This window comes from Encephalitozoon cuniculi, chromosome VII (assembly GCF_000091225.2).
Source record: "Encephalitozoon cuniculi GB-M1 chromosome VII, complete sequence".
NCBI classification, from domain to species: Eukaryota; Fungi; Microsporidia; family Unikaryonidae; genus Encephalitozoon; species Encephalitozoon cuniculi.
Window position 1 is genome coordinate 143,630 of NC_003234.1, and position 26,710 is coordinate 170,339.

At 47.7% G+C, this 26,710-nt stretch overlaps 27 protein-coding genes across 27 annotated transcripts; 19 read left to right on the forward strand and 8 right to left on the reverse strand.

Moving 5' to 3' along the window:
• Window positions 1-101: 101 nt before the first annotated feature.
• On the forward strand, window positions 102-476 carry ECU07_1200 (uncharacterized protein; the record flags this gene model as incomplete). The annotated part of the gene is made up of 1 exon (NM_001041671.1): window positions 102-476. The coding sequence occupies one exon, from the start codon at window positions 102-104 to the stop codon at window positions 474-476; it is 375 nt and encodes a 124-aa protein (NP_586049.1).
• A 67-nt stretch (window positions 477-543) lies between these two features.
• ECU07_1210 (uncharacterized protein) lies at window positions 544-888 on the reverse strand (the record flags this gene model as incomplete). Its single annotated transcript, NM_001041672.1, has 1 exon — window positions 544-888. One exon carries the CDS (start codon window positions 886-888, stop codon window positions 544-546), a length of 345 nt encoding a protein of 114 aa, NP_586050.1.
• Window positions 889-1,029: 141 nt separating this feature from the next.
• ECU07_1220 (formin homology 2 domain-containing protein) lies at window positions 1,030-3,072 on the forward strand (the record flags this gene model as incomplete). The annotated part of the gene is made up of 1 exon (NM_001041673.2): window positions 1,030-3,072. One exon carries the CDS (start codon window positions 1,030-1,032, stop codon window positions 3,070-3,072), a length of 2,043 nt encoding a protein of 680 aa, NP_586051.2.
• A 27-nt stretch (window positions 3,073-3,099) lies between these two features.
• ECU07_1230 (uncharacterized protein) lies at window positions 3,100-3,471 on the forward strand (the record flags this gene model as incomplete). Its single annotated transcript, NM_001041674.1, has 1 exon — window positions 3,100-3,471. The coding sequence occupies one exon, from the start codon at window positions 3,100-3,102 to the stop codon at window positions 3,469-3,471; it is 372 nt and encodes a 123-aa protein (NP_586052.1).
• An 85-nt stretch (window positions 3,472-3,556) lies between these two features.
• Window positions 3,557-3,793, forward strand: ECU07_1240 (uncharacterized protein; the record flags this gene model as incomplete). The annotated part of the gene is made up of 1 exon (NM_001041675.2): window positions 3,557-3,793. One exon carries the CDS (start codon window positions 3,557-3,559, stop codon window positions 3,791-3,793), a length of 237 nt encoding a protein of 78 aa, NP_586053.2.
• Window positions 3,794-3,864: 71 nt separating this feature from the next.
• ECU07_1250 (uncharacterized protein) lies at window positions 3,865-4,479 on the forward strand (the record flags this gene model as incomplete). The annotated part of the gene is made up of 1 exon (NM_001041676.2): window positions 3,865-4,479. One exon carries the CDS (start codon window positions 3,865-3,867, stop codon window positions 4,477-4,479), a length of 615 nt encoding a protein of 204 aa, NP_586054.2.
• Window positions 4,480-4,515: 36 nt separating this feature from the next.
• ECU07_1260 (guanosine diphosphatase) lies at window positions 4,516-5,493 on the reverse strand (the record flags this gene model as incomplete). The annotated part of the gene is made up of 1 exon (NM_001041677.1): window positions 4,516-5,493. The coding sequence occupies one exon, from the start codon at window positions 5,491-5,493 to the stop codon at window positions 4,516-4,518; it is 978 nt and encodes a 325-aa protein (NP_586055.1).
• A 149-nt stretch (window positions 5,494-5,642) lies between these two features.
• On the forward strand, window positions 5,643-6,599 carry ECU07_1270 (uncharacterized protein; the record flags this gene model as incomplete). Its single annotated transcript, NM_001041678.2, has 1 exon — window positions 5,643-6,599. One exon carries the CDS (start codon window positions 5,643-5,645, stop codon window positions 6,597-6,599), a length of 957 nt encoding a protein of 318 aa, NP_586056.2.
• Window positions 6,600-6,692: 93 nt separating this feature from the next.
• ECU07_1280 (uncharacterized protein) lies at window positions 6,693-8,792 on the reverse strand (the record flags this gene model as incomplete). Its single annotated transcript, NM_001041679.1, has 1 exon — window positions 6,693-8,792. One exon carries the CDS (start codon window positions 8,790-8,792, stop codon window positions 6,693-6,695), a length of 2,100 nt encoding a protein of 699 aa, NP_586057.1.
• Window positions 8,793-8,933: 141 nt separating this feature from the next.
• On the forward strand, window positions 8,934-9,608 carry ECU07_1290 (uncharacterized protein; the record flags this gene model as incomplete). Its single annotated transcript, NM_001041680.1, has 1 exon — window positions 8,934-9,608. The coding sequence occupies one exon, from the start codon at window positions 8,934-8,936 to the stop codon at window positions 9,606-9,608; it is 675 nt and encodes a 224-aa protein (NP_586058.1).
• A 47-nt stretch (window positions 9,609-9,655) lies between these two features.
• Window positions 9,656-10,429, forward strand: ECU07_1300 (uncharacterized protein; the record flags this gene model as incomplete). Its single annotated transcript, NM_001041681.1, has 1 exon — window positions 9,656-10,429. The coding sequence occupies one exon, from the start codon at window positions 9,656-9,658 to the stop codon at window positions 10,427-10,429; it is 774 nt and encodes a 257-aa protein (NP_586059.1).
• A 71-nt stretch (window positions 10,430-10,500) lies between these two features.
• ECU07_1310 (uncharacterized protein) lies at window positions 10,501-10,908 on the forward strand (the record flags this gene model as incomplete). The annotated part of the gene is made up of 1 exon (NM_001041682.1): window positions 10,501-10,908. The coding sequence occupies one exon, from the start codon at window positions 10,501-10,503 to the stop codon at window positions 10,906-10,908; it is 408 nt and encodes a 135-aa protein (NP_586060.1).
• Window positions 10,909-10,995: 87 nt separating this feature from the next.
• On the reverse strand, window positions 10,996-12,000 carry ECU07_1320 (uncharacterized protein; the record flags this gene model as incomplete). Its single annotated transcript, NM_001041683.1, has 1 exon — window positions 10,996-12,000. One exon carries the CDS (start codon window positions 11,998-12,000, stop codon window positions 10,996-10,998), a length of 1,005 nt encoding a protein of 334 aa, NP_586061.1.
• A 76-nt stretch (window positions 12,001-12,076) lies between these two features.
• On the reverse strand, window positions 12,077-12,922 carry ECU07_1330 (eukaryotic translation initiation factor 5; the record flags this gene model as incomplete). The annotated part of the gene is made up of 1 exon (NM_001041684.1): window positions 12,077-12,922. The coding sequence occupies one exon, from the start codon at window positions 12,920-12,922 to the stop codon at window positions 12,077-12,079; it is 846 nt and encodes a 281-aa protein (NP_586062.1).
• Window positions 12,923-12,998: 76 nt separating this feature from the next.
• ECU07_1340 (uncharacterized protein) lies at window positions 12,999-14,651 on the forward strand (the record flags this gene model as incomplete). Its single annotated transcript, NM_001041685.2, has 1 exon — window positions 12,999-14,651. One exon carries the CDS (start codon window positions 12,999-13,001, stop codon window positions 14,649-14,651), a length of 1,653 nt encoding a protein of 550 aa, NP_586063.2.
• A 108-nt stretch (window positions 14,652-14,759) lies between these two features.
• On the reverse strand, window positions 14,760-15,224 carry ECU07_1350 (H(+)-transporting V0 sector ATPase subunit c; the record flags this gene model as incomplete). The annotated part of the gene is made up of 1 exon (NM_001041686.1): window positions 14,760-15,224. The coding sequence occupies one exon, from the start codon at window positions 15,222-15,224 to the stop codon at window positions 14,760-14,762; it is 465 nt and encodes a 154-aa protein (NP_586064.1).
• A 111-nt stretch (window positions 15,225-15,335) lies between these two features.
• On the forward strand, window positions 15,336-15,815 carry ECU07_1360 (uncharacterized protein; the record flags this gene model as incomplete). The annotated part of the gene is made up of 1 exon (NM_001041687.2): window positions 15,336-15,815. One exon carries the CDS (start codon window positions 15,336-15,338, stop codon window positions 15,813-15,815), a length of 480 nt encoding a protein of 159 aa, NP_586065.2.
• A 43-nt stretch (window positions 15,816-15,858) lies between these two features.
• On the forward strand, window positions 15,859-16,620 carry ECU07_1370 (uncharacterized protein; the record flags this gene model as incomplete). The annotated part of the gene is made up of 1 exon (NM_001041688.2): window positions 15,859-16,620. One exon carries the CDS (start codon window positions 15,859-15,861, stop codon window positions 16,618-16,620), a length of 762 nt encoding a protein of 253 aa, NP_586066.2.
• Window positions 16,621-16,726: 106 nt separating this feature from the next.
• ECU07_1380 (ubiquitin-60S ribosomal protein L40 fusion protein) lies at window positions 16,727-17,122 on the reverse strand (the record flags this gene model as incomplete). Its single annotated transcript, NM_001041689.2, has 1 exon — window positions 16,727-17,122. The coding sequence occupies one exon, from the start codon at window positions 17,120-17,122 to the stop codon at window positions 16,727-16,729; it is 396 nt and encodes a 131-aa protein (NP_586067.2).
• A 59-nt stretch (window positions 17,123-17,181) lies between these two features.
• ECU07_1390 (uncharacterized protein) lies at window positions 17,182-17,652 on the forward strand (the record flags this gene model as incomplete). The annotated part of the gene is made up of 1 exon (NM_001041690.1): window positions 17,182-17,652. One exon carries the CDS (start codon window positions 17,182-17,184, stop codon window positions 17,650-17,652), a length of 471 nt encoding a protein of 156 aa, NP_586068.1.
• ECU07_1395 (uncharacterized protein) lies at window positions 17,206-17,460 on the reverse strand (the record flags this gene model as incomplete). The annotated part of the gene is made up of 1 exon (NM_001415197.1): window positions 17,206-17,460. The coding sequence occupies one exon, from the start codon at window positions 17,458-17,460 to the stop codon at window positions 17,206-17,208; it is 255 nt and encodes an 84-aa protein (NP_001402575.1).
• A 7-nt stretch (window positions 17,653-17,659) lies between the features above and the next one.
• On the forward strand, window positions 17,660-18,211 carry ECU07_1410 (60S ribosomal protein L17; the record flags this gene model as incomplete). Its single annotated transcript, NM_001041691.1, has 1 exon — window positions 17,660-18,211. The coding sequence occupies one exon, from the start codon at window positions 17,660-17,662 to the stop codon at window positions 18,209-18,211; it is 552 nt and encodes a 183-aa protein (NP_586069.1).
• Window positions 18,212-18,267: 56 nt separating this feature from the next.
• Window positions 18,268-19,140, forward strand: ECU07_1420 (uncharacterized protein; the record flags this gene model as incomplete). Its single annotated transcript, NM_001041692.1, has 1 exon — window positions 18,268-19,140. One exon carries the CDS (start codon window positions 18,268-18,270, stop codon window positions 19,138-19,140), a length of 873 nt encoding a protein of 290 aa, NP_586070.1.
• Window positions 19,141-19,239: 99 nt separating this feature from the next.
• Window positions 19,240-21,069, forward strand: ECU07_1430 (uncharacterized protein; the record flags this gene model as incomplete). Its single annotated transcript, NM_001041693.1, has 1 exon — window positions 19,240-21,069. The coding sequence occupies one exon, from the start codon at window positions 19,240-19,242 to the stop codon at window positions 21,067-21,069; it is 1,830 nt and encodes a 609-aa protein (NP_586071.1).
• Window positions 21,070-21,204: 135 nt separating this feature from the next.
• On the forward strand, window positions 21,205-25,893 carry ECU07_1440 (uncharacterized protein; the record flags this gene model as incomplete). Its single annotated transcript, NM_001041694.1, has 1 exon — window positions 21,205-25,893. The coding sequence occupies one exon, from the start codon at window positions 21,205-21,207 to the stop codon at window positions 25,891-25,893; it is 4,689 nt and encodes a 1,562-aa protein (NP_586072.1).
• An 86-nt stretch (window positions 25,894-25,979) lies between these two features.
• ECU07_1450 (uncharacterized protein) lies at window positions 25,980-26,303 on the forward strand (the record flags this gene model as incomplete). Its single annotated transcript, NM_001041695.1, has 1 exon — window positions 25,980-26,303. One exon carries the CDS (start codon window positions 25,980-25,982, stop codon window positions 26,301-26,303), a length of 324 nt encoding a protein of 107 aa, NP_586073.1.
• Window positions 26,304-26,384: 81 nt separating this feature from the next.
• ECU07_1460 (60S ribosomal protein L37) lies at window positions 26,385-26,688 on the forward strand (the record flags this gene model as incomplete). The annotated part of the gene is made up of 2 exons (NM_001041696.1): window positions 26,385-26,387; window positions 26,419-26,688. The coding sequence occupies 2 exons, from the start codon at window positions 26,385-26,387 to the stop codon at window positions 26,686-26,688; spliced, it is 273 nt and encodes a 90-aa protein (NP_586074.1).
• Window positions 26,689-26,710: the final 22 nt, after the last annotated feature.

Genomic DNA, 26,710 nt, shown 5'->3' on the forward strand with positions numbered 1-26,710 from the left:
TTATTTGATCCAGCCGCATTGTTTCTCTCTCCAGGGCTTTGCTTGTGGCAGGTGAGCATGCCAACTCTATTTGTCAGCAGACCTTTGATGTATCCCTTGAAATGGAAGGAGAAGGCACGATAGAGAGAGTCAAAGAAATGCTGCAGAAATACTCTTCAAGGGGCGGCTCGTTCTCGGAGGGGAGCTTTCTGTCAGATATAGACATGTCGGATGCATCCTTTACATCCTGGGAGGAAGAACTGGCGAGCAGAATCGTAAGGTCGCTCAGAAATTGCAAGGAAATGACGGAAATTGCCAGAAGGAAGAGAGTCTGCGTCCTGGACAGAGAGCTTATGGAGTGCATGGCGGCTCTGAGATGCATTAGGAAGAACATCGAAGGATTAAGGAAGGAAAAGAAGTACCGGGTGGGGTGGACGGTATTGGTAGGATCTGTCCTGGTTGGGATAGCATGCATTTCTGCCAAGCACTACTTCTAAAATCCCCTGCATAGGAAATAAACTCGGTGCCTTGGGAATGCAAAAGACGTCTTCCAAAGATTTATTATCACACGGCCTCTTCATCACTAGGACCTCTTCTCCCGGAGATCCATAGCACTGCCTTTCTAAGCGACGACCTGACGATTGTGAACAGCCTTTCAATTCCAGACAGGAACTGTCTCATAATCCCTGTTTTTTCGCTGATTGGGAAAGGAATCTCGGTAATGTATTCCTTGAGTTCATTCTTGGGATGGTTCTTAGTGTTTTCGCTGTGCTCCCGCAGCGGCTGGCTTTGCTCTATCTCTGGACCCTGGACACCCGACGTCTCCTGCATATCCGCGATGTCGCCTTCCTTGAACACGGAATGTGTCTTTTTCGCTTCCTCTGCATGCCGTTCTCTGTGCTTTCCCATGTTTACGACAGGGGTGTGGGCTTGGAAATGGGATTACTCTGCAAAACATTTGGCGAAAGTTGCGGCCTGTGGCGCGGCTCTGCTCCGGGCCAGAGAGGCTTGGGTGCCAAGTCACGTAAGTCCCTGGGAAATCCAGGACCCATGGAATCCTGGAAGTCGAAATCACTGGAGCACATCAATATACAGTTCCGAAGCATAATGGAGGGAATGGGGATAGACGAGGAGAAGCAGCACAAGCTGGCGGCGAAGCTGAACCTGTCGAAGAAGATCAGGACCATCACATCGATGCAGACGCTGGACGAGAGGAAGAGGAAGATTAGGGAGTATGTGGTCAAGCTGAGAGACAGGAATAGTGTGCTGAATCTCCTGAGCCTATCGGTCTCGCTGGAGATTGGGCCCAAAGTTCTATACGAGATTTTCAGTGCCGAGGGAGGGCATGATGTGCTTGTGAAGTGCATGAGGAGAATGGACGAGGAGTTTAGCGATGTGGTTTGTGACGCCCTGTACATTGTGCTTTCGAAGTACGGGAACCACTTTCCGCTGTTCCTTCGGATTCTGCTTGACGGGTTTCTTGCCGGAAAGATCCACGAGACAAAGTCTTTCTTCAAGATCCTTGAGTTTTTGGTGAACGAGAACAAGGCTGACGAGCTATTTTTCAACATTGATTTCAACAGATGCGTCTGCAATACCTACCTGTCCAAGGTTATCGAATATATCCGGAATCTTCCGAAGATCGATGAGGAGCTGAACTTTGTGGTGCCGCTCCTCAGGTCTCCCAAGTCTGTGCATGTTAAGTACATTCTATTCGTGTCTGACTTTCCGCTGCTGGAGCAGAGGGTTAGCAATAGAGAGGTCTTCGAGGAACTAGCCAGGGAGATAAGGCCTGCTGCCTGTGCAGACTGGAGGAAGGACAGAATCAACGAAGTGATGAGGCTGGCTGAGATAGAGGGTGTTCTTGATGTTGCATGCTGCGTTTTCGAGGCATTTGTGTTTGGAGACAGGAAGGTGTTTGGGAGTCTTTTGGAGTCTATGGAAAAGGTGGGGATCTACGAGGAAAAGGACGACGGTGGCAAGGAGAAGGCAGTGGAGATTGAAAGCAGAAAGGACGCAGCTAAGAAACCTGAGGCGAGCAAGGGGAGGGGGCCAAAGAAGATCATCAGGAAGACGGGAAAGAGCCAAACCCCGGCAAAGAGATATATCCAAGTGAAGTGGACGAAGATGGGGAAGGGGAACAGCGTGTGGAGCAAGATAAATATGGAGGAGATGGAAAGAGTCTTTAAGGCTGAGGAGTTTGATGGATTTGAAGTGAGGGGAGAAAAGCCGAGGGCATCGAGTGCAGAAACAGAGAAGAGAAGGCCGAGCGTGTTTTCTGAGAAGAAGAACTATGCGATTAACATTGCACTGGGTAGGGTGAAGGAAAGCAACTGCGACCTGAAGTCTGCGATACTGGGGATGGAGGAGAGGCTCAGTGAGAATCTTGTGAAACAACTTCTTTTCTACTTCCCGACAGACGACGAGATTGAGCAGCTGCAAAGCACGGACAGTGTGTTTGGAAGAGGAGAGGAGTTTTTCAAGGAGTGCATCGAGGATATTGAGCTAATGAAGAGATGCCTTTACTACCTCTACTTTATAATATCGTTCAGGAACCAGAATGTCACCAAGACCCTTGAGACTCTAGAAAGATACTACAGTATGCTCTTAGAAAGCAAGGAGCTTCGGAGGTTTCTGGGAATTGCACTGGCGGCTGGAAACCACCTGAACAAGGGAAGCTTCCTTGGCAACGCAGAAGGATTTACGATGGAGTCTATCCCAAGGATACTGGAGGTGAAGAGCAACGGGAGCAGCATGGTGAGTCTACTGAGGAAGAAGATTGACTGCGCTCAGCTGCTCAAGGACTTGAGTGTGGTCTACGACGCCAGCGGAGTGAACTTTGAAGGACTGTGCATAGAGGTTGAGGAGCTCAAGAAGAACTACATCAATGCAAGCGGGTCGGCCTTCCCCCAGATACAGGAAAAGATGGAGAAGATCCAGGAAAAGTACGAGGCCATCTGTTCCCTTTATGACAAGGTTACTAAGCTCCACAGAGACTGTAGGGAATACTTTGGGGAGAAGATTGACGACGGGTTCAGCAGCCGGATAATACTTCTTCTTGACAGGATGGCACGTGATGTGCAAAAGAAATAGTGTTTTGGCAGATCCCAAGCCCTTGAAATGAGAAGCATGAAGGAGCAGTGGGATTCATTTGAAACAGAGAACCTCACGAAGGAGACGACAAAGGATCTCTTGAGGCTATGCGGATTTGTGCCCCGGGAAAGAGACATAGCAGTCCCGAGGACGTTTGATGAGTTCGAGCAGCTTGCGTCCAGCACTGCGCCTCCAATGCCTAAGGACGAGATGAGGAAGATGATCAGCATGTTCAACCACGGGACCCACATGACCAAGCGGGACTTGGGGAGGTACCTGATGATGGGAGACAAACTGAGCGAGGAGGAGGCAGCAGAGTTCTTTAAAAGCTGCCCATTCGATAGAAACGGAGAGATCACCATCGACGAGCTTCTTGACTTTCTGTACGATTCGCAGTGAATAAATGTTTGAGATTTTCTGCAGCTTTCCTTCCAATGCGACTCCCGCAGGGCAATATTTACCTGTGGGCGCCGGTGGCCCTCTGATGGTTAGCATTGACGAGATAATAGGAGAGAAGGATCTTGTCCGTCTCTTTGAGACGATTGTAAAAAAAGGAGAGACAGCACTTCCAAACAAGCAGCGCGTCATAAGAAGAATAAGGGAGTTTGGGCCTCTGTCTGTGGAGGATCTTGAGGGTCTTTGGGACTCGGATGTTCTGGCCGAGCTGGAGGGGTGCAGAAGATGGTCCATTCTAAAGAAGGTAAGGGGAGATGGACGCTGAAAGGGCTTGGGTGATTTGATTTACTCCGTTGTTTCATGTATCCTTATAAACAAAAAAGCCAAACATCCCTAATGGTGGTTCGGACAACTCAGGGACAATCAAGCAGGAAAGTCTTTGACGTAAGAAGTGGAACTACGCTGGGAGATCTACTCAGAGACTATGCCAAGGCACTGAAGCTGTACCACATTGACATGGAGGGTGTGCGGGAGTCAGTAGCCCCCATTCTTACATACACGGCATTTGTAACCGCACAGATATTTGTATTTCTATGGATAGTCTCACACATTGAGGGGACAGGGGAAGTGGGCTCTGCCATGGGGCAGTCCTTTGGAGCATTTTGCGTGATGATTCTGTTTTTCTTTGGGGCTGGATACATCTACAGAGAGATCCTTGGGAAGCGAATCGACACGCCCTATGTCTCGTATGTCTATGTCGTTGGACTCTCTGTTGTGCACTATCCATACCTCATGTTTGTAGGTCTACTGGCAAAGAACATATGGATGTTTCTCTGCATGATGGCGATTTCCTCTATCTCCCAGTTCCTCATCAGATCGTCGATGTTAAGGAACTATGATTTCGAAAGCAATAGAGACAGATTCATGTTTGACATCACCACGTTTATTCTTCAGTGCGGATTTTGCTTTGGAAGTCTCTCTCTATTTAGTTTTTTGTCACCTACTAAGTAAAAGCTTTCTGAGACCGCCTTGTTCCGGCTCTGCCATTCAATTGTACTTCTTGTTCAGTTCGTATCCCTTGCCAGATGCCCAGGTGATGTTGATTCCGTTGTTTGTGTCTATCTGGTGGATGGCCTTTGTGTCCTCTATTCCAAGGCTCTTTATAAAGGAGATCAGATAGAATAGCCTGCGGCACTCATGGGACTCAAGCAGGTTGCATCTTTTGTAGAACTCGTCCTTGACCTCTCTCATGCTTGTTTTCTCGCTTCTGATGACCTTTCCAAACTCGTCATGGAAGTAAGAGAGCAGATACAGATCGTCAACGCTATTCAGAAAGGGTCGTATGGCCACACCTGCAAGCTTCGACGCAATGTGGCTGGCACACGACTCTTGCTCTGCGTCTCCCTCGATCTTGCACTCGTCCGGGTCACTCAGGCTAAGGACAGTAATGCCAAGGTCTATCGACTCGGAGATCACCTTTCCGTCCCTTTCCAACAAAGAGATCTGGGTGCTTCCCCCTCCCATGTCGACGATCCCCAAGCTTCTGTGCCCAGCATCAGTTCCCCTATTGGAGAGAACCAATGCCATAAGAGCAAGCTTTCCCTCGTCGACTCCATTGATCACCTCGGCTTCCTTGAGGTTGTAGTCCTTCAGTTCGCTTCTGATAAGGTCCAGAACATGGTCGGAGCGGGACTTGTCCAACGTCCTGAATCCGGCAGTTCCATAGAACCCAATGGGCATCTTCTTAATGTTGCTGTAGAAGGGCTCTGCATGTGCAAACAGCTCCCTAATCGATGTCTTGATCTCCTCGTCGTCTTCTATACTTGCAAGTCTTGATGTGTTTGTGAACAGGCCCTGATGCCTAATTTCTCCATCAAGGAATCCATAAATATTCAGCCTCGTGCCTGTAGAGCCTGCATCCACTATTCCGCTGTACGTCATCTTGATGGAGGAAGGGGGCTCTGGATCTAGGGACAGAGGAGGAGCAGAGACGAGCCCTGCTAGCAGAAACAGCCGTGGCATCATCTGGGTTTGTTTTTGTGTTCGGAGTGCAATTATACGTCTTGTTTTAGATTTGTTGGTAACAAAAGACCAACTAGAAGAGGGACTACTAGTAGGACATTACAATGGAGTCTGATGGATTCCCTTCAAGAACGAATTTCGGGCTTCCCCAAATGGCAACATTGTCCCAGAAGAAGCTTATGGAGTCCGTAAGGCTGATGGAGAGGGAATGGGTAAAGATGCACAAAGCCCTGGTGCGGTCGAGATGCGGGGAGGTCAAGGAGGTTAGATACAGATATGTCGAGATGATTGGAAGAGGGTCTTTTGGCGTGGTCGTCAAGATAATGGACGACAGACATAACTTCTTTGCGCTGAAGAGGGTTTACCAAGATAGAAGATACCACAATAGGGAGCTTGGGATTCTGATGGAGGTGGATCATCCAAACATTGTGAGGCTTGTGTCGTACTTCCACACTGACAAAACATCTTCTGGCGCATATCTCAACATCATCACAGACTTTGTTGGGATGAACCTGGAGGAATACATAAAGGCAAATAGAGGCGTGGAGACAGAGGAGATCAGGTCGGTATACAGGCAGATTCTGGAGGGGCTGAGATATCTGCATGAGAAGAACATATGCCATAGAGATATGAAGCCGTCAAACATACTCATAGACACCAACGGACTGGTCAAGATCTGCGACCTTGGAAGTGCGAAGGTAATCAAGAGTGGAGAAAGGAACATAACATATATATGCTCCAGGTTCTACCGGGCGCCGGAGAATCTCCTCGACTACAAGGAATATGACTTCAAGATCGACATATGGTCGGTTGGATGTGTGATTGCCGAATTCAGGCACCCCGGGCCTATATTTAAGGGAGACACCAGCGGATCTACGCTCAACAGGATCCTCGAGATTGTTAGAGTCACTTCGGACGACCTGATTGGGCTTGGGTGTCTAAAACCCGACCTTAAGCAGGGGGTAGGCATCAGAAAGTATCTTGAGGCATTCTTCAGTGATCCCGATCTTCTGGAGGTTCTTGAAAAGTCCCTGGCATTTTCTCCCTGCAAAAGGTCCACAGCCTCGGAGCTACTGAGAAAGCAGTTCTTCCAGCAGGCACATGAGTAACATCATTGTACAGTTGAGCTTATCCTAACTCTGGGTGATGGAGAAGCTATTAAACACTATCCCAGATACGAAGAAGACTCCATATAGAGGCCTTTATTCAACAGTTACGGACTTTGCAAGATTCCTCGGGAAGTCGGCATTGTATCCTTTTGCAACAGCAAGATGGTAGGACAACAGCTGCAGAGGAATGACTGTTAGTATCCCCTGGAGACAGTCCACCGTCTTTGGGACGACAAAGGTGTCGTATTCTGCATAATCCCCAGAGATGTCCTCGGTGCATATCACGATTGGTCTTCCGCCTCTCGCAAATATTTGCTCCATTGCATTCCTTGTTTTGTCATACAGCAAGTCCTTGGTTGCAATAAAGATGATTCTAAGCTTGTCATCGACAAGGGCAATGGGCCCGTGCTTCAGCTCTCCGGCTGCAAGTCCTTCTGCATGGATATAAGTGATTTCCTTTATTTTCAGGGCACCCTCCATGCATGTGGGATACTGGTATCCCCTTCCTATAAGCAGGAGGCTCGCGTCGTCCTTCATGGGTCCGTTGGCCAGGCTTTTTACCGAGGTGCTCAGCTCCAAAACCCTGTTTATCTGCGAGCTTATATTCTTGAGCCCCTCCATGATCTCCCTTCTCCTTGCCTGCTTCACAAGGTTCTGGTCACTCAGTTGAAGAGCAACAAGAACCAATGCGATGTACTGGCTTGTATAGGCCTTGGTGCTTGCCACTCCTATTTCGGGGCCTGCATTTATGTGGACGCCGCACGCTGTTTCTCTGGAGATGGTGCTTCCGACAGTGTTTGTTATCCCGACGCAAAGAGCCCCCATGGACATGCAGTACCTTAGTGCCATAACGCTGTCTGCAGTCTCCCCGCTCTGAGACACAAAAAACACACAGTCGCTTCTCATTATGGGAGGGGCTCTATCAAGGAAGTCGCTAGCTATCTCAACACTCACAGGAATCTCAAGCAGCTCCTCAAGCAGTGCCCTGTTCGCAAGACTGGCATGGTAGCTGGTTCCGCACGCCACAAAGATTATTCTTTGGGACTTCCTTATGCCACTGACATGATCCTTGAGCCCTCCAAGAGAAACCGTAAGGCTTTCGAAGTTGATTCTTCCTCTCATTGTGTTGACCACAGACTCTTCCTGCTCGTTGATCTCCTTGATCATGTAGTGGTCGTAGTTTCCTTTCATGATTGCCGCCAGCTCTGTTTCTATTGTCTTAACCTCTCTTATCTCTGGCCCGGATTCCTTTGCCTTTGAGTGCATCCTGTGGATGGATATGTTACCATTGGATATGTGGACTATGTCGTTGTCCTCAAGAAAGATGACCTTCCTTGTGTGCTCTATGAGAGCGGAGGCATCCGATGCAACAAAGACCTCCAGAGGCTCTTTGTTATGTGCATGCAGAGTGCAGTCCTGAACATCTCTTGTCATCATATCGATGTTCTGGTCAAAGCCGTGCCTATCGGATTTGGAGAATGCCAAGGGGGAGTCCAGGAGGGAGGTGGGCGTGTCATCGGCCGGATCTCCATAGTTGACACCGAAGAAGTCAAAGGACATCTTTCCTGACGGCTTGAGGCCGATAAGGACGGGGGACGACTTCCTAACTGTGACCAGCTCGTTGGGGAACAAGGAAGATGCAAACACAAAGGCAAATGCCCCCTCGCAGTGCTTCACAACATTTTTCACAATGGCCACAAAGTCCGTCTCTTCTTTCTTCCTCTCCATCTCTCTGTAGAAGTAGAGTGCAAGCTTGGCCGCACATTCCGTGTCTGTGTCCGACTCGAACGTAAATCCCTTCTTCTTAAGATAGACCTTGAGGTCCTTGTAGTTTGTGATGATCCCGTTGTGCACAACAAGAAAGCTGTTGTTCTCGTCACTGCTCAGGGGATGGGAGTTTTCAATGCTTGGCTGCCCATGCGTTGCCCATCTTGTGTGTGCAATGCTGACATGGTTGAGCACCTTCCTTGTAAGGTCAACAGAGGTTTGGGAGTTCTTTATCTCGTAAAGACTATTGACCTTGCCAACGGCTCGGATCCTAGCAAAGTTTCTGTCTGTGTTATCCGTGATGCAGAACCCCGCCGAATCATATCCTCGATATTCTATTCGCTTCAGGCCATTTATCATGATGTTAGCTATTTCGTCCTTGCTCCTTTCTTTAGAGAAGTTCGCGTACCCAAATATTCCGCACATATCCTTTGTTTGAGAACCTTATTTATATTTTGGCGCAGGAAAGACAATATTTAGTGCAAATGAAATCAATATACAATTAATTAGAGTGCATTTATTATCAGCAGTGGGTATTGCGTAAGTCAAGCCGTTTTTACATCCCCGATGAGGATTTCTTTGAAGGACGAGAAATTCTTCAAGAGCATATTAGGTGTGTTTGCCGACAGAGGTGGGGTCACGCTCGACACAAGGCAAGAAGCCATTTCCATCTCATCGCACGGACAAAGTAGTTTTTATTTGACGATGACTAATGACGTAGTCATTATTAATGGAGAGAGTTTGACATTTACTGTAAAGGCACAGCATCTGCTTGAGGGAATGAGCGTCCTGAGCGGATGCGACCTTATTGCACAAGACGAGCTCCGGCTTGTGGATGGAAGAAGCACCATATCCATTCCCTTTATACCTACAGTACGGAGTGAATACGAGGAACTTGATGCGCCCAGCACAAAGATTATAGTAGGGCCGGAGCTCCTGGATGGATTCATGGCGCTGAAGGGGCTGGTAACCTACGAGGTTGAGAAAGACAAGCTATTTGTCAGAAGGGCCGGGGGCGAGGTGCTGGAGGAGGTTGAATTCCCGATGGTTGACTTTATTGTGGCGGGAGATCTGCAGTTCAGGTGTAACAACAAGTGGACAGATGTGCTGGGCAAGATCAGGGGGTATGTCGACAGCATGATGCTTGCATTCGGCCCAGATATCCTGTGCATCCAGTTTCTGTTCAAGAGGTATCCTGGAAGCTATTTGGAGCTACGTGTTTCGAGGTCTCTTGAGGAATGACCCAGAACTCCTGTACAGGATAAAAAGAAGCAGAAGCAACACCCCAAATGAACGAGAAGGGGTCAAACTATCACTGGGCAGAATCCGACATATCCGCCTGGGCAAAAGAGGAAATCTCCGAGGCATTAAAGTCGAGAGGATATGAGGTGCATGAGATGGATGTGATGGTTAAGATATGCCAGAGGATGAGCACGTTGGGATTGGTGTACATGATAAGCTTTGAATGCACGAAGGACGGAAGGTACTGTGGTGTAAGAAACTTCTACTCTGTATCTGAAAAGGCGGAGGGGATGGAGGACTTTGAATGGTTTCCAGGTTTCTTCAAGGAGATGGAGGGAGAGGCAGTGCTCAAGTTTGGTAACAGGGTTCTCGATGTCAACAGGGAGGTTGAGAGAAAGCCCTGTGCCAGAAATATAACTGCAGAGGACGCAAGGACTGCAGACATGATCTACAAGGCAAGCATTAACTGCGAGGTTGACGAGCTTAAGAACTTCATCCTATCCCATGAGTATATTTCTGTGTGGAGCGGGTCCAGGGCAATGTTCGAGGGAGACGACATCCTGATAGACGGGGTAGTCATTCGCAGACTGAGAGAAAAGGATGGAGAGATCAGGATGGAATGGAAGCTTCGGGAATGGAGCGACTTTACCGATGCTAAGATAATGCTTGAGCCTTACCTTAGTAGCTCAAAGATAACTGTGAAGCAAAGAAACATCCCGATTAAGGAGGAAGGAAGCATTAGGATGTGGTGGCAGGAAAGGATGTTTACCCCGATTTCAGCCTGCTTTGGATTTGTTCTAAGACCTGGAGAGCACGTATGAGCCAAGGACAGTAATAAAACATAAGATTTCTAAACAGGGTATAAACGTGTTTCTCTGCATGAACGAGAGACATGATGCCGCACAGGGACGGGAAGACAGGGCATATGATCAGGTGCTTTGGGTGCTGCAGTGTTGTCTGCCGTAGGGCGTCGAGGTCTGTTCTCCTATCAAATGTGCAGATTAAGGTGTACTCAACGGATACTCCGACGGGATATGTAAGGTGCACAAGAGACAGCTATATGGCGTACTCATGCAAATGCACCGTGATCGATGTAGAATGTAAGTGCTGCCGTATGATTCTAGGATACCACATCCTACATCCATGTGGATCATGCATGACAGGGTGGAGCAGCGGGCACAGATGGATCTTCGACACAAGCTCAGTCATTTCCACGCCCAAGAAAGCGAGTCTGAAGGATGGGCTGAATGGATCCACGACACATCACGATCAGGGAGATGGCGAGGTAAAGATAAGGTAGGTAAGAGGGAAAAGCACAAAAATTAAAATCAACTTTGTTATGTGCCTTTGCAAGTAGGGACATCGGATATAGTCCTGCCAGACGAAATCATGGCCTAAGCCTGATATACATTTCTATCATCTGCGATATTATCAAGACAACATTGCTCAGTATTATGACAATCAGAACAACCTCAAACTTCTCAATACTGCTTCTGTTAGTGTTTTCGTTGAGAATCTCCAATATTCCGTTGATCACATCACATCTCCTATTCAGCAGCTCGGCCCGAGGCTTGATGTCGAGATATCTCTTGCATGTTTCATAGAGAGACGAAAATGCGGGATAGTCCCACACAAACTCCGGCTCGTCAAGAATATTGGACCCAAGGTTGAGGTTGAATCTCAGCCTGTGCAGCTTCCCTATCATCTTCAGGATTTCCCTCTTGTTCTTGCTGACCTTCCCCTCCCTCTCGACCTCCTCGGGAAACTCCTTTACTGCATCGATGGTGTTGTCCACAAGATTCTCGAAATAGTCCAGCTTCACACTCTGGGCTATTGCAATCGAAATCACCATCTTTGTAAAGTGGTTTTCGGAGTTCAGATATATGACATCGTTGATGATAAAGGGATTGCCGGTTATCCCGTACTTGAAGGACTCAATCTCAACCTCAGACGGCTGGTGTGCATTCTCCTCATACTTCTCGACAAGCTTGACTATCATCGACTCCTGTGCCTCAGACATCCCCCAGCACACCACAACCCCATACTCGTAGAAAAAGCAGTCGTGTCTCTCCTCGCTGCCCTTGAAGTTCATCAGCGTGTATAGGCATTCTCCAAAGTACATCGAGACCTTGTTGCACAGGGAGTTCTTCTTCAAGTACTTGTATAAGTTCTTGAGGTCGTATCCATCGGCCGTGCAGTAGGCAGTTACTCGAAACAGCTTTGTGTCGGGAACAGTACTTTCTTCCTTTGGCATCATGTCTGGCTCGATCTTCAGTGCATATGCATCCTTAAGGGCACGGAGCTCTATCCGAGCCTGTTTCCTTCCTCCGGCATTCGGCTCCCTGCTTATGTCGGTTAAGTACACCTTCTGTTTATTACAGTCCTCGCCCATAAACGCGCAGGGATAAAATTTTGGGGACTGAAATCAGCCTCCTTACCTCAAAAGGAGAAGTATCCGGAAATGGCATTTATTGATTGGAGAAATACTCACTTACCTCCTTCTTGAACTCAGGAGACCTCTTTCTACTCCCATGGGGCCTTGTAAAGTATTTGAAGAGCTCACTCCTCTTGAAAATCTTCTCCTCCTCAAGCATCCTCAGATATCCTTGGATCTTTCCTCTCTCTTCTCCACTCTCAGCAAGCTCCTCAATCGAGCTTAGCAAGGTCTTTGGAGGAATCATCTCGCCTATTCTTTTGCATTTCTTAAGTACTCCATCGACTAGTAGGATCTTCGCCACAACCTTGTCGTCAGATAGTCCGCGGGACCGCAGAAGATTCACAATCTCCTCAGACTTATCCGAGTCGGACTCTGCTAATCTCTTCAGATCGTCCTCGTAGCCGCTGTCCTCGGGGTCTGCAGGGCTGAAGTAGGAGTCGTCACGGGTCAGAGAGTTCTTCTCCACATCCCTGAGGATCATTCCACTGAGCTTAGAAGACCTCATGTTTGACCTTTTTCCACATGCCAGGCACTCCATAGACAGTCCGCCGCTGTTGATGTAGAACGTCTCGGGGTTGCTGCAGAAAGGGCAGATCACAAACTCATCGATGAAGTTGTATATTAGGTCCTGGATCCTCGAAGACTCGTACTTTCCATTTACAGCATACCGCCCCTTCCCCACGTCCGTCCTTGTCGCAAGCTCGTAGCTCATGAACTTTAGAATATACAGGGGCGGTCTCTTGAGGGAAGACCCAATTTCCTCCAAATTGACTATCAGCGTCCTTGTGTTTCCGGCCTTTCCCTCCTGCTTGACAACAGCCCTAGGCATCTTGTAGCGATAGTAGAAATCGTTGTTTGTTCTATTTATGTCGATCATGCCATAAATGGGAATGGATATCCGAGAGATTTACTATCAACATTCTACCTTGATAAAAAATTACCAGCAGTCCTTCATGGGCAAGAGTAAAAGCACCGGAAAGACAAGGCTGGACAAGTACTACAGCCTTGCAAAGGAAAAGGGATACAGGGCAAGGTCTGCATTCAAGCTTCTCCAGATGAACAGGAAGTATGGATTTCTTGAGGATGCACATGTGCTTATCGACTTGTGTGCAGCTCCCGGGTCATGGTCGCAGGTGGCCGCCCAGGAGATGCCTCTGAGGAGAAAGATAGTTGCCATTGACCTTGAGCCGATAAAGTTCATTGGAGACGTCGACACCATTGTCGAGGACATAACCACGGACGAATGCAGACTTAAGCTGCGGGAAATACTTGGGACACACAAGGCAGATGTTGTGCTTCACGACGGAGCGCCGAATGTCGGGACTTCATGGGAAAATGATGCATTCAACCAGAACCTGCTTGTGCTGCACTCTGCAAGGCTTGCTGCCGAGTTCCTCAGAAAGGGCGGGGTGTTTGTCACAAAGGTGTTCCGGTCTCAGGACTACTTTTCTCTGCTCAATGTTTTGTCGCAGCTTTTTGGGAGTGTCGAGACGTCGAAGCCTCTTAGCTCCAGAAGCCAGAGTGCAGAGATTTTCCTTGTCTGCCTTGGATTTATTGGGGAGGAGGATGTTGATTATTCGATACTCGAAGCCTCTGCTGTATTTGAAGAGATGAAAGGTGCTGGAGGATATGATGACTTCAACTTTCACAAGACGCTGAAGCTGACAGAGTTTCTGAGGGAGGATGACCCTGTGGTCCTGTCTGAGATGCTTTTGAAGTATTCTGAGATTGAGATTGATATAGACCCTGGAGATGTGTGCAAGGTCCTGGAGCCTGAGTTTTTGGATCTGTTTAAGGATCTCCAGCTGCTGGGGAAAGGAGACATTAGGAAGATACTGAGGAAGAGAAGTAAGATTGTTAAGGGGGTGCAGAGAGGGGAGATTGATGTTGCCGAGCTAGCCTTCCTTAGGAACAGCAGCGACGTGCCCGAGACTGAAATGAAGGCGAAGAGTGTCGAGGAGAAGATAGAGGAGATCCAGATGCTGCTTGAGAAGAAGAGGAAGAAAGAAAGCAGAGGGGATAGAATGGCAAAGAGCGGGAAGGAAATTGGATGCTTTTTCAAGGACAGTATTTTCGACAGACTGAAGATGGTGGGAGAAGATGAGGAAGTAGGGAAGGAGAATGAGCAGACGATTGAGGTCAGCAGTTGCTCCGACAGCCTAGACCTTGATGAGGAGGAGATGATGTGCGTTGCAAAGCTTAAGGAGAACCGCGAGGAGTTTATTGAGGATACCATTGACAGATATGCTCGTGATCCCAACGAAAAGCTTCCAAACTATCTTCGCGAGGACCAGGAAGCCTTTTACTCGAGGCCCCCAAAGAACGAGGAAAGAAGGCTTAGCAAGAAGGAGAGGGAGGCTCTTAGCAGGCGTAAAAGCAGGGCCGAAAGAAGGGCTGAGATCTTTATGAAGGACTTGGTGATAGACGACTCCGAGGAGGAGGGAAAGGTGGCGAAGAAGATTTATAGGTCGTCCTTCAAAAAGACCAAGGCCAAGCCAAGGATTGTGTTCCCGAAGAAGGGGACCTGCGGAGTTCCACATGGGAAGGGCAAGCTCGTGATGCTGGACAAACGGCTGAAGAAGGACAAGAGGGGAAGAAAGGCCTGATGCCCATGGCTTTCTTCTGACAGCCGCTTCTTATTAAATTAGGTTGGTTTATTTACAGGGCTTAGAGGCGTTTGGTAGATGCTAGAAAATCAGATTTATTTTGGATGCTCATTTACTGCCTATACTTGATGATATAGCCATCGCACACACAAGCCCAAGAAGACCAACAACCTCCCCAAATATCAGTATCAGAAAGAAGATGCTGTTGAATTTCTTCTGCTGGGATCTTGTGACACATGCAACCTTTGCCGAGTGGCCTATCGAGTACCCAGCAACACCCGAAGACACGCCGTTAACCACACATGCACTCAAGACCAAAAGAGCATCTTTAAGGGAGTCGATCCTTTTGTCATAGACCATGAAGTACAGAATTACAGAGTACATTGTCGGAGCTGTGATGAAGATGATGGGAACAAGAGAATAGGTGGTATTGACAGCATTCTCCGCAGCCTTGCAGATTCCTTCAGACCCTGCGATAAAACCCAGGCCCCCGCCAATTGCAGAAAGGGAGATCATCAATGCCGGGCCCATCTTCGAAACTATTAAGCTTAGCATCTTCTCGTCCAACTCCATGTGCACCCTTGTTTTATTTTGATAAATATTTTTAGTAAACAAGTTTCCGAATCAAAATGTCTCTGTCTGCCAGGTTGCACAGTGCTAAATGGAAGGTACATGGAATGTCCCATGGAGGAGAGTGAGCTTCACAAGGGATTTCGGAAGACTGGATCCGGGATGTTTGTACCGCGGGACCAATCCCAGAACTGGTGCCGCCACTTTGGCGTGAGGAAGGACAAGACATTGTACCTCCGTGAAGAGGAGGTGCTATATCTGCGCGACAAAGAGGCTAAGGAAGGATATCCGACGAAGACAAAGGCATATTTTTTCGTCAAGAACAGCGGCTACAATCTTCTGCCCGGCGAGGGAGGAAGGTTCCTACTGTACAGGAAGCATAAGGATTTCAATAGAGAGAAGGACAAGGCGATTTGCTTGATGAAGTATGTGTCGAGGGACGAGTGCATCCAGGATGTCTGCAGGGATGCTGGGGATGAGGCCCTCTGTGTGTTGTCTGACGATGTGTTTACCTTCTTGAAGATCAGGAGGGTTGAGAGGCTCGACTCCAGCACACCGGAGGGCTTGAAGAAGCGAGATGCACCATCTCCTTAGCCGCATCGGTACAGATTTTGCAGATGGTTCCGGAGCCCTTGAAATGAGCAGGAATGGGCAGGGAGACCAGGGACAGCTGACAAAAACCATAATAGTCACCGGATTCAACGACCAAAAGCATCAGGAAGAGGTAAGAGGCCGGGTTGAGAAGACGTTCGAGGTAAGAGAAAGCTACACGATTCAGAACGACTACCGGGTGCTCTGCATACTGTTCTATGACGAGCGGAGGGCAAGAGAAGCGATCGGCTACCTCAAGGAATCGGAGGGGCTTTCGTCCTACCACATAATAAGCAAGTACGAGATTCCCAGAGATATGGATAAGTGCGACGAGTCAAGGAACCAAAGCACGCTGCTTTTTACCTTCAAGAACTTAATGGAAGCTGTGGACGACAAGGAGTTTTCTGAGCAGGTCAACAAGTTTGGAGAGGTGAAGGACATCCGGTATGTTAAGACACACCAAAGATGCGTAGAATTCTACGACTCAAGGAGTGCGGTTGCAGCGTTCCACGGGATGAATGAGCTTCGGTTTATGGACGGAGTGATGCAGGCGAAATGGGTCTGGGATCTTTCCACAAAGACCAGGTGGGAGCTCATAAGACTGACTGATAGCATTTTAAAGGAGTGTAAGCTCGAGATAAAGGCGCCTACAAGAAGAGAAAATGAGGACGCCAGGGAGGAAGGAAAGAAGAGGAAGAAGGCGCAGGACGGTGGCGCCGGGCATTCAACGAATATATTCCTGAAGAGGTTTGATTCTTTCATCGCCTCCAACATCGACCATATAAACGAGGGATACATCAACGATTAAAGTGACGAGCTGCTGTGCCTTAGAGCCTTTGTTTGAGGTATACAGATGACAGATGCTACCACAGGAAAAATAAAAAGCCGGAAGCAAATCTTTAATTGTAAACTTCTTATTTCTTCTTCATTGCCTTAAGGGGCTTCTTGAGCCTCAGATCCTTGCTGAAACACTTTCTACACTTCTCTGCAGCCTTTCCAGATCTTGCATAGCACCTGCGGCAAATCAGGCAGTCGTTCTTCTCTTTCATAGCCATGGCTGCATCGTTGTCAGACATGTTTCCTCCTCCTCCGAGAAGCTTAGGATACGCCGTGATCGTATCGAGAGTCCTCATGCCATAGCCTGCCATTGTTCCTGAGTCCTCTAGTATTCTAGAATTGTGTTGTAGAACCATCACCGAGGAATCGAGCCCACAGGCACGCCCAACAAGAGCCTTTAGAGACAGAACCGACTGAGACGGCTCGGCCTGAACAAATGAGGTCTTTCCACAAAACCTCACGCCAATCTGCATTCTTAAAGGGCAAAAATTTCCAGACGTAAAAATCCATACCGCCCGGAGGATTGCCCAAAATGTACACGGAAAGCCCATTTATTCTACTCGAAAGCCCTGTGGCAAACCCAGAATACACGGCACATGGGGCAAACCTTCCTTTGCTGCAGCCACAGTGCTATGCAGTGGGAATGAAACGTGTGTTTACACTTGCCCACACAGGGCTTGCACTCCATCGGGTGCTTACATTTTGTGCACATCTGGTCGAAGCCCTGTTGGCATATTCCGCATATGTCGCTCTCTATGTCCCATTTCCAGCTGTACACCGGATAAATCTTCTTGATCTTTATCTCCACCATTTTTGGGTAAGCCTCTGGTTGCAGGGAGTCTGGTTTCAGAGGAAGATAAACCTACCGCGAAATCTTCCATGGACGGAAAGGACCATCCGACCTATGGCCACGACATGGAAGGAGGGCAAAGCCGACGGGACTGAAGAGCCGAGTGGAAAAATTTGCACAATAGCTTTCCACAAAGAAGGCGAAAAAAAGTAGCCCTGAAATGGGGATCAAGTACAGCTATGAGATACACGATCCTTCCAAGGCTGTGAAGGCAAAGATCGACAATGCAAAGGTGAGCTTCAAGAAGACCAGAGAGGCGTCCTGCACCCTGAGAAGGAGGAAGGTACTCGATGCAATCCAGTACTTGAAGAATGTAATTGCCAAGACCGAGTGTGTTCCCTTCAGAAGGTACAACCGTGGATGCGGGCAGACGCACCAGGCAAGGAAGTTCAGCATTCCAAGGAGGGAGATTGTGAAGGCTAACGGAGAGAAGAAGATTAAGAAGGGGCATGTGCAGACAAGGGGAAGATGGCCCAAGAAGTCTGCAGAGTTCCTGATTTCTGTCCTTGAGAACATCAAGGAGAATGCGGAGACTAAGGGCTTGGATCCCAAGGACTTGGTGATAACACATGTCCAAGTCAGCAAGGCGCCAAAGATCTTCGGCAGGACTTTCCGAGCACACGGAAGAGTGAACCCATTCAACAAAAGCCCATGCCATATCCAGATGGTTGCTGAAGTACTGGGGAGCAATGATGTCAGCATTGAGGACTAGGCATCCGCCATTAAAGCTTTCTTTTTAATTTTTACTCCCTTTGCCAAGCCCCTCCGATGCTGAGCAACAAGAGAGGGATACATTCGGCGAGTGGAGGCATTGACCTGAGAACGCTGAGGGAGTACTGCCTGTTTGAGGATTTTGATGTGTGCATGCCCTTCAATCCCATGGGCGTCCCGGGCGGCAAGGGGAACAGGGGCAGCGATGGAGCGATCCGGGGAATGCTACCTCTAGGAGACGCCATGGGAGATTTGTTTACTGCTGGAAAGGCTGGTTCAACAAAGATGGAGGACAAGGAGAGATTTGATCCATATGAAGACAACTCCGGGACAACTATCTGCCTAAAGCAGGGCGATTTTATTGTTGTTGCAGGAGACACAAGGCACTCGTCGAGCATGGTTATCAACTCCCGGGAGATGTCCAAGATATTTCAGGTCGGAGACTTTCTTCTTACCGGAACCGGATTCTATGCAGACACCCACGAGGTCTACGTGAAGATGGTGTATGAAATACGGCAGTACGAGGTTGACGATTCAATCAACATTCACAGCGCAGCAAACCTGCTCTCAAAGATTCTGTACTCGAAGAGGTTTTTCCCATACTACTCGTTTTGTGTTCTAAGCGGGTTTGAGAAGGGAAAACCCTATGTCTATTCATACGATCCTATCGGGTCCTTTGGGTCTGTGACGTGTGTATGTAGCGGAAGCGGTAGAAGCATGATTCAACCCCTGTTGGACTCTTTCATCGACAAGAAGAACTGGAACAATGCAGAGGAGACACAGCTGAGCCAGGAGGACTGCATAAGACTTGTTGTTAAGGCATTCAATTCTGCAGCAGAAAGGGACGTGAAGACGAAGGACAATCTTGAGGTCTGTGTGATGAGAGAAAACCAAGTGATGCGTGAGACTTTCCCTCTAAGAAGAGATTAAAACATTCCGTTACCCTGCTACTTCGATGCACTTCTGCTTCGAGAGCCCCCTGGCTTCTAGATGATTTTTAGCCGAAGAAGATATCCCCAGTATTTGTAGATGAACCTGCTGCTTTCTTTGTTTTTTTCGCTCGTATGGTCGGAAAACCTGGGGATTCGGTATGATGATGTGGTCAGCAAGTGGATCAACTATGAGAGGAGAAGGATGATGGACAGGGCCCTTGGGATTGCGCCCTCTACATTTACTATTGAGGACGGAATGCCCAAGAGCAGCAAATATTTGGGCGCTAGAACTGTCTGGAGTCCATTGTACATGCTTGAAAATGACTTTGAGGGAACACCCGATAAAGGGATTCTCGAGAGGATTGGAGAAGACGGAGAGGAAAGATACCTGGTAGAAGGATATGAAACACCCATAGATGCGCCTGGGGTCAACTACCTGTGCCTATCAACGGCAATTAAGCCTGTGCGCATAAGCATAGAAGGGATTACGAATGTGGCGATTGGATACAGGGGATACTTCAATGAATCGCAAGCAAGGCAGCTAGGAGAATGTGTTTCTGGAATTCTTAACGGCATGGAGGTATGGGCTGTCCCTGAACCCCTTTGTGGACTGGTGTCGAAGGTTGAACATGTTGGGGAGGATACTTCCTTTCACTGCATGGTGATTACGACTTCTGGAAGAAAAACGGTATTTGCGTTCTACAGGGTGGATGTGAAAGACAAGAAAAGAATATTTGAAAATCTGTTCTATGTCGACTCTGCCATGATATCTGACTGGGAGATGCAAAGGATAATATACAGCTACATAGAGACGAGGCTTGGAGAGTATATTTCCGATAAAAGCGATATTTCTGACACCAGCAGAAATGTGACGTTCTACCCGAGGACAAAGGACTCGGCTGTTTTTGATCTGAAGATTGACATGAGACCTGTGTATAGGGAGATTAGCAAGGCCCTGAGATACAAGAATGTTGTTGACAGTGTAAAGATTGTTGAGGGGGTTAATGTTGTTGATTCCGAGGAAAACACACGATTTGTGATTGAAGCACCGGTCTTTGACATTGGAGAGATCCAGAGAAGATTCGAGGCGTTTGTAAAGAGTAGGGAGGATGAGATTGGCCGAGTCATTGAGGAGGTGAAGAGGAAGACTGGAGGAGAGTCGGGGTATTCTGTTATGATGCGATCGGAATTTTATGGAAACCCCATTCTCGACAGAGTGTTTGGCTTCTTTGAAAAAAAGGACTACATGAGAGCTGAGGACATTGAGAAGGGTGCAGCAAAGATTATGAGAAGCACGTATACTGCTGTTGACCCGAAGGTGCTGCGGGTCAGTGGGAAAAGCCGCAGTGGAGAGGCCTACATGGAAGAAGTCCGACTAAAGAGGGAGATGAGGGAGATACTTGAGAAGAAGAAGAGGAAAATGCTTAGAGACATCTTCAGGGAGGTATCTGACTTGTGCACGGAGGAGGATGAGGAGCTCTTTGGTGATATCAGCAAGCTTGATGGGATTAGAAGGGCTGTGAACAGATGGAGGGAGCTCGAGGCCAGAGACATTGAGGTCAGGGAGGAAAGAAGGTTAAGAGAACAGGCGCTAAAAGACCTAAAGGAGGCGATTATTTCCACTGAGAAGCTGGGGAAGAGTAATGATGAGGTGTGGAATGAGGGGCTGAAAAACGAGGTTTCGAATGCAGTGGTGAAGCTGGAGATTATGAGCTCAGACGACAAGTATAAAAAGAAGGACATTGAGGAGGTTGAATTTGACCTGATTGTTAAGAGCAAGAATCTATTCAACGCACATGAGGAAAGGATCAGGAAGGAAAAGGAGGCAAAAGAAAGGGAGAATGAGAAGAAGGAGAGAGGGCCCATAGAAGAGAAGCATCCGGAAGAGCATCATGAACCTGCTGAGGAGGACAAGGCTGAGCTTTAAACGATTAAAGTCGAGCTATTTTATATTTTATGTACAAGAATCCAGGATTTTCCATGGCCCGAAGCAGCGTCTCTCTGTGTTTCTCATCCAGGTGCATTTTTGACGAAGAAAAACAATAAACCCCTAGAGGCGTCGATGGACGAAAACCGAGAAAAGTACGAGGCTGAAATGACAAAGAAGCTGGATGCATTCAAAACAGCAAAAGAATGGTCTGACTTTATTTCCTTGCTAAGCTCCTTGGACAGCACAATCAAGAAGTTCTCGGTGCCGGAGATTCCAAAAAAAAAACTCCTGTTCAAGAGGCTAAATCAATGCCTGAATCCTGTTCTACCTGCAGGAATACATAACAAGACCTTGGAGACATACTCCTTAATCTTTGAGAGGATTTCGAGGGAGAGTCTCCTCAAGGACTTCAACTTCCTGACCCTAGGGCTCTTTACTTTTTCGGCGCACTGTAGAATTCTTGTAGTCAGCTCCTTTCTAGACCTCATAGAAAGATACATTGTTCCTTTGGGAAAGGATGTGGAAAGCTATTGCACAAGCATACTCATCGGACTTCTCCCTCCAATGGAGTTTGAATCTGGAGAGTACTACAGCAGAGCCCACCTCATAATAACCGAGTTCAAGTCTCTGATATCGCCGGATGTGTTCTACTCCTCAATGTGGGGGATTCTACTCAACGACGAAAGACTCAGAACATCTGTGGTGAACTCTATGATGAGCATGGGGTGGTCTGAGTCGATACTGACTCATGCAAGGCTCATGGTAAGAGCGCTGTGTGCAGGTCTTGGAAGCGAATCAACGCTGGTAGTCCGAAACTGCTTGGATCTTTTGATTTTTGTGTTTCCCGACAAGAGCCATGTCGACTCGGCAGATATGCTTGACGACCTTATTGAGGCGGTGATCAAGCTGTTCGTGAAGAGAGACCTTTCACTCAACAAGAGAATATATGGGTGGATGTGCATGGCAGACAGCTTTGATGAGGTGAATGTGGTTCTGCTGAGCCGGGCTCTCAAGAGGTTTTTGGACAGAGGCAGTGCCGAGGACATCCAACTTTTTTTCAGGATCATGATGACGCTGCAGGACAAAGGGAAGCTCTGTGAGAAGATCATGGAGAGTCTGCTTTTTGATATCCTGGAATGTCTTAAGCGGCATGAAAGGGACTATATAGAGGAGTATGCACCCCCAGATGCCTTTGAGGAGAGGTCGAGCGAAAGCATTGATGTGGAGAAGATAGCAAGGGCGTTTCTAACGACAGACCTGGACTCTGTGTGGAAGATATTCTATCTCCAGCTGAAAAGCGTCCTTAGCCATTCCAAGGAAAAGATGCTGTTGGATATGGACCTAACTGATGACGAGGAGTTCAATGATAGCATGGTGAGGGAGGAAATGTACAGCATGCATACAATGTCTCTGATCCTTAACGAGGGGCAAATGACCTCATCTGAGTGTCTGGCCCTGGGCGCCTCTTCGGGCGAGGTCTACAAAGGAGCCTATGAGATGGAAGAAAGTAGTCTTCTTGAAGAGATGGAGCTTAAGAAGAAAGGCATAGCGGGAAGGGTGGTGGAAAATAGGGAATCTAAATGGATCAAGGATGCCAATAATCCCAACCAGGTTCTTGGCTTCATAAGGTTTGCTGTGGATAATTACTCGGTGGTGGACTCTGAGGTTTACCATTACCATCTCCCTTTCCTAGTCCACTTGGTTCTCTCTGACTTTCTGTTGTTTGAGCCTCAGGTTCTCTTCTCTTTTTTAGACTTCAGTACGAAACTAATGAGGTTCAGGGAAAGACAGCTCGAGGGGGGAAAGAACCTCCAAAAGCTGATCGGCAAGTTTTATCTGGAAGAGGATACTAGTGTGCTGGACGAGATATCGTCGACGATACTATATAGTATTTCCGACAAGATTGGAAAGGTTATTGAGAGCAATGTCGCACTGTCTCTTCCTCTCATGTCCACCTTCATCAAGATCCATGGAGTGGATGTTTTTCCTAGTGGCTTTATACAGAGCTACCACTGCCTCGTGCTGAAGTCCTCCAGCAAGCTCATGAAGGAACATCTTGAGGTGTACAAGATTATAGATTGCACTCAGCTTGACCCTCTGGGAATGTTTGAGGTTCTGTGGGGAAGATTCTGCCATACCGAGAGAAGCTTGTATCTAGAAAGGTCGAGGGAACTTGATGGAGGCGGAGTGCACAGGAGCCCCAGGGCAGGTACTCGCGAAATGATCGGAAGAAGCTCTACAAACAAACTTTCTGGCATTGGCAGGGTACCTAACCGCAAGGTATTAACTGAGCTTCTGTGGAGATACAATATGATTTTTCGAGGGAGCTTTGAGAAGCTTCTCCTGAAAAGAATGGGGGAGGTGGAGGAGATCAGCTATTTCCTTCTTCTTAAGCTCGAGAACTTTCGAGGCAACTTTGATTTCTTGGAGCTGTACTATGTCCTTAACTGCAAGCTTGATCCCGACGACCCTGTACTGGACATATTTCTCTGTTCCTTGGGTTACTTCGACGACCTATTCAAATTCCTTCTGAAGAAACTCGAGGATTCGAACATCCAGGCGAATGACTCTCTTTTTGCTGAATCGATTGATCTCAACCAGATAGCTGGGGTGTTCAAGTGCATCAAGAATCTCCTGAAATACTCCCGGGGATTCCGATCGATGCTCATGGACTCTGTGGAAAAGCTTCACTCCGGGGCCCTTCCCTTGGACGAGGCGGTGACGCCTAGGGAGATGCTGTACAGGATGCTTGTGCACTTGCTTGTAAATAGAAAGGAATATGACGGGAGAGATACAGACATGGAAATCATCAAGATTCTTGAAATTCTGGTGAGGGGAGGCATTCTCAGCGGCAGTGTGATGAACAGCGTGGATCTTTCCAGGATTGTGGATGTGGCAAAGGAAAATAGAGACGATCCTGCAATTGTGCTGGGGATTGCGCCTGTGATTAAGCATAGCGGTAACAGCGCGGCAATCCAGGACCTGTGCAGCATACTTGATAGCCAATGTTTTTACTATCACAGCTTCCTGGAATTCATCTTTTCGTTGACGGACCGGCTACAGAGGAAAGTTATGTCGAACGTGTTGTCTTCTCTGGAGAACGAAGATTTTGGGCTCATGATAGTGTCGGAGGCCATAACCAGCATGCTACTTAAGAGAGGGTCTGAGGGCGAGCTGCCTGCATTCATAGACAAAAGCATAAAGTTTATCTTTGAATTCTTTGAGAACCAGTACGTTGACCTGCATGAAGAGGAAAGAGGTAGGGAAGCAGACAGAATAGCCTGTATGTCTCAAGGAAATGAACACCACGAAGCACTTACTCTAAGCAGCAGTACATGTGTGCAAGAAGAGGCAGGGAGGACCAGTGTAAGAATATATGCTTTAAAGCTATCCACTGCAAAGGAGCTGTCGTCTCTACTCTTCAGGAAGGTGCCCATCAAGTTTGTCGAAACGATTCTTGAAGGTTCTCCGTGCATTCCGTTTTTGATGTCCATTGATTTCAGGGAACAGCTTTACATCTCCATCATGAATCTCTACTCAAACAACGGTACGAAGGTGTTCAAGTTCCTGAGCACATTGAACCAGGTCATGAGTCCACAGGAGCTTATGAATGTCTTCAACAAGTCGAAGGGCCTTCTTGAAAAGATCTCTTCCTATAGAGCCGGGCCTGATTATGCTCCTCTGAGCTTCACATTGAACTTTCTCCTGGGTCTGGATCTTGGGGAGAGTGACGAGGCCCTTGTCCAATCGGTCATCCTAAATTCTGTCTACTTCCTGCAGAAGAAGCTGGATCTAAAGACAAGGAATGGGGAGAAGGACTACGAAGATGAGGTTGTGGTGCTTGAAAGGCTAACGGAGTTTAAGTTTCAGAGGACGGTTCTCTCTGCAATTCCCAGTCTGATTACGGCCATTATTACCCTGGTCAACTCAAACAGCCTTGGCCTTAAGAATGTCGGAATCAACCTTCTTGCGAAGCTGAGCGAAAGGGGCCTCGAGGTGAAGTACTGGAAGAAGGAGTTTGTGGAGATATTCCATACGTTGGACTTCTTTATATACGGTCTGCACAAGAAGTCAAGCCTCATGAGGAAGGTTGTGGTTGAAGATCCGTCTATCATCAGTGACCTCATAGTCAGACTGGACAGCGGGTTCTTTGTTTCGCAGGCCTCTGATGCAAACAACAAGACGCTGGTGCTGAAGAGGATTTCGTACATCATATTCTCAGCGCCGTATAACTACTTTTCGGGCTTCTCTCTGAAGCTTGTCGAAAAAATAGCGACTCTGATGAACTATCCCTCATCGAAGGTCCGAAAGGAGGTATTTCTGCTATCAAAGATGCTTATTCTCAAGATTTCGCATGACAAGCTGGGCAATCTGTATCCTATTCTTCTGTATGATGCTGGCATAGTGGTTGAAAGCCCGGACTTTGATGACATGATGCTTCTCGTAGAGGTGCTGAAGCTACTAGACATTGTGTTTCTCCTGAACACGCCGCAGTTCTCTGAGACCCGGACTGTATTTCTTGGCCCTCGATACCGTTTGCCGGGAGAAAAGGCGGATGGTGGAGAAGAAAGAAAGTCTGTGCTTGAAAGTCTAGGAGGCCTGCTGAGGGCCAAATATAGAAAGGAGATTCCCAGCAAGGTCCGGAGGCCCATCAAGAAGATTCCATTTCTGATGCCAGGGAAAGTAGATGTCGACGAGATATTGGACTTTACAAGCAATGGACTATTGTATTATAACTGGCTTGACGAGAACTGCCTTGAAATTGACTATGAATACTTATTCAATCTGATTCTTGAAGAGCTCAGGGAATCGTCTGAATAAATGTACCTTATCGACATCTATGAGCTATTTTTATTTTTGGAGGTTTAGGGATAACATGACAGATTGTTGTGCCCTGGATAGGCCGGATGAGAGAGGCTGTGGCTGTCTTCAAGAAGAATAAGAAGGTTTATTCGGTGGGGCCGTTTGACCCGCTGGTCCTGGACGCTGTGGTTGGACTGAAGGAAATGGCAAAGAAAGCCTATGAAGACGAGTTCCTCCGTATTGAAGCAGGCGGATGGGTAATCGGCTCGCTTTCAGGGACTGGCGATGTTACCATTATCCTAGTTAGCAGGAATGTTGATCTGGAAAAGCTGAGGCATGTGTATGAATCGTACCGTGTGTGTGTGGCCTACGGCGATATCCAAATGATGGATACTCTTCTGAGTATGTACAGAAGGAGGGCTGGATAGAGATAGGCACAGGATTCCGGAACACCAAAATGCTCTGCAGGTGGAGACTTAATAAAAAATTTTAGCAGATGGCCCAGAGAAATGGTAAGTCGGCTTTAGACTCAATAATTTGTAGAGCAAAGGTACAGCCAGCTTTGGTAAGAAGAACAAGAGAAACACGGAGATGTGCAGAAGATGTGGAAGACAGAGTTACCACAAGCAGAAGAATTCATGCTCATCCTGTGGATATCCCAATCCAAAGATGAGGAACCCGGGATCCATCAAGGCAAGACGCAGGCGGACCATTGGGACTGGAAGAATGAGATACATGAAGAGAGAACTGAGAGCAGCAAAGAATGGACATAAGGGAGACCCGATACTGAGGACTCTCTGGGCTAAGAATTAAAGCGATTTCTTCCCTGTTTTGT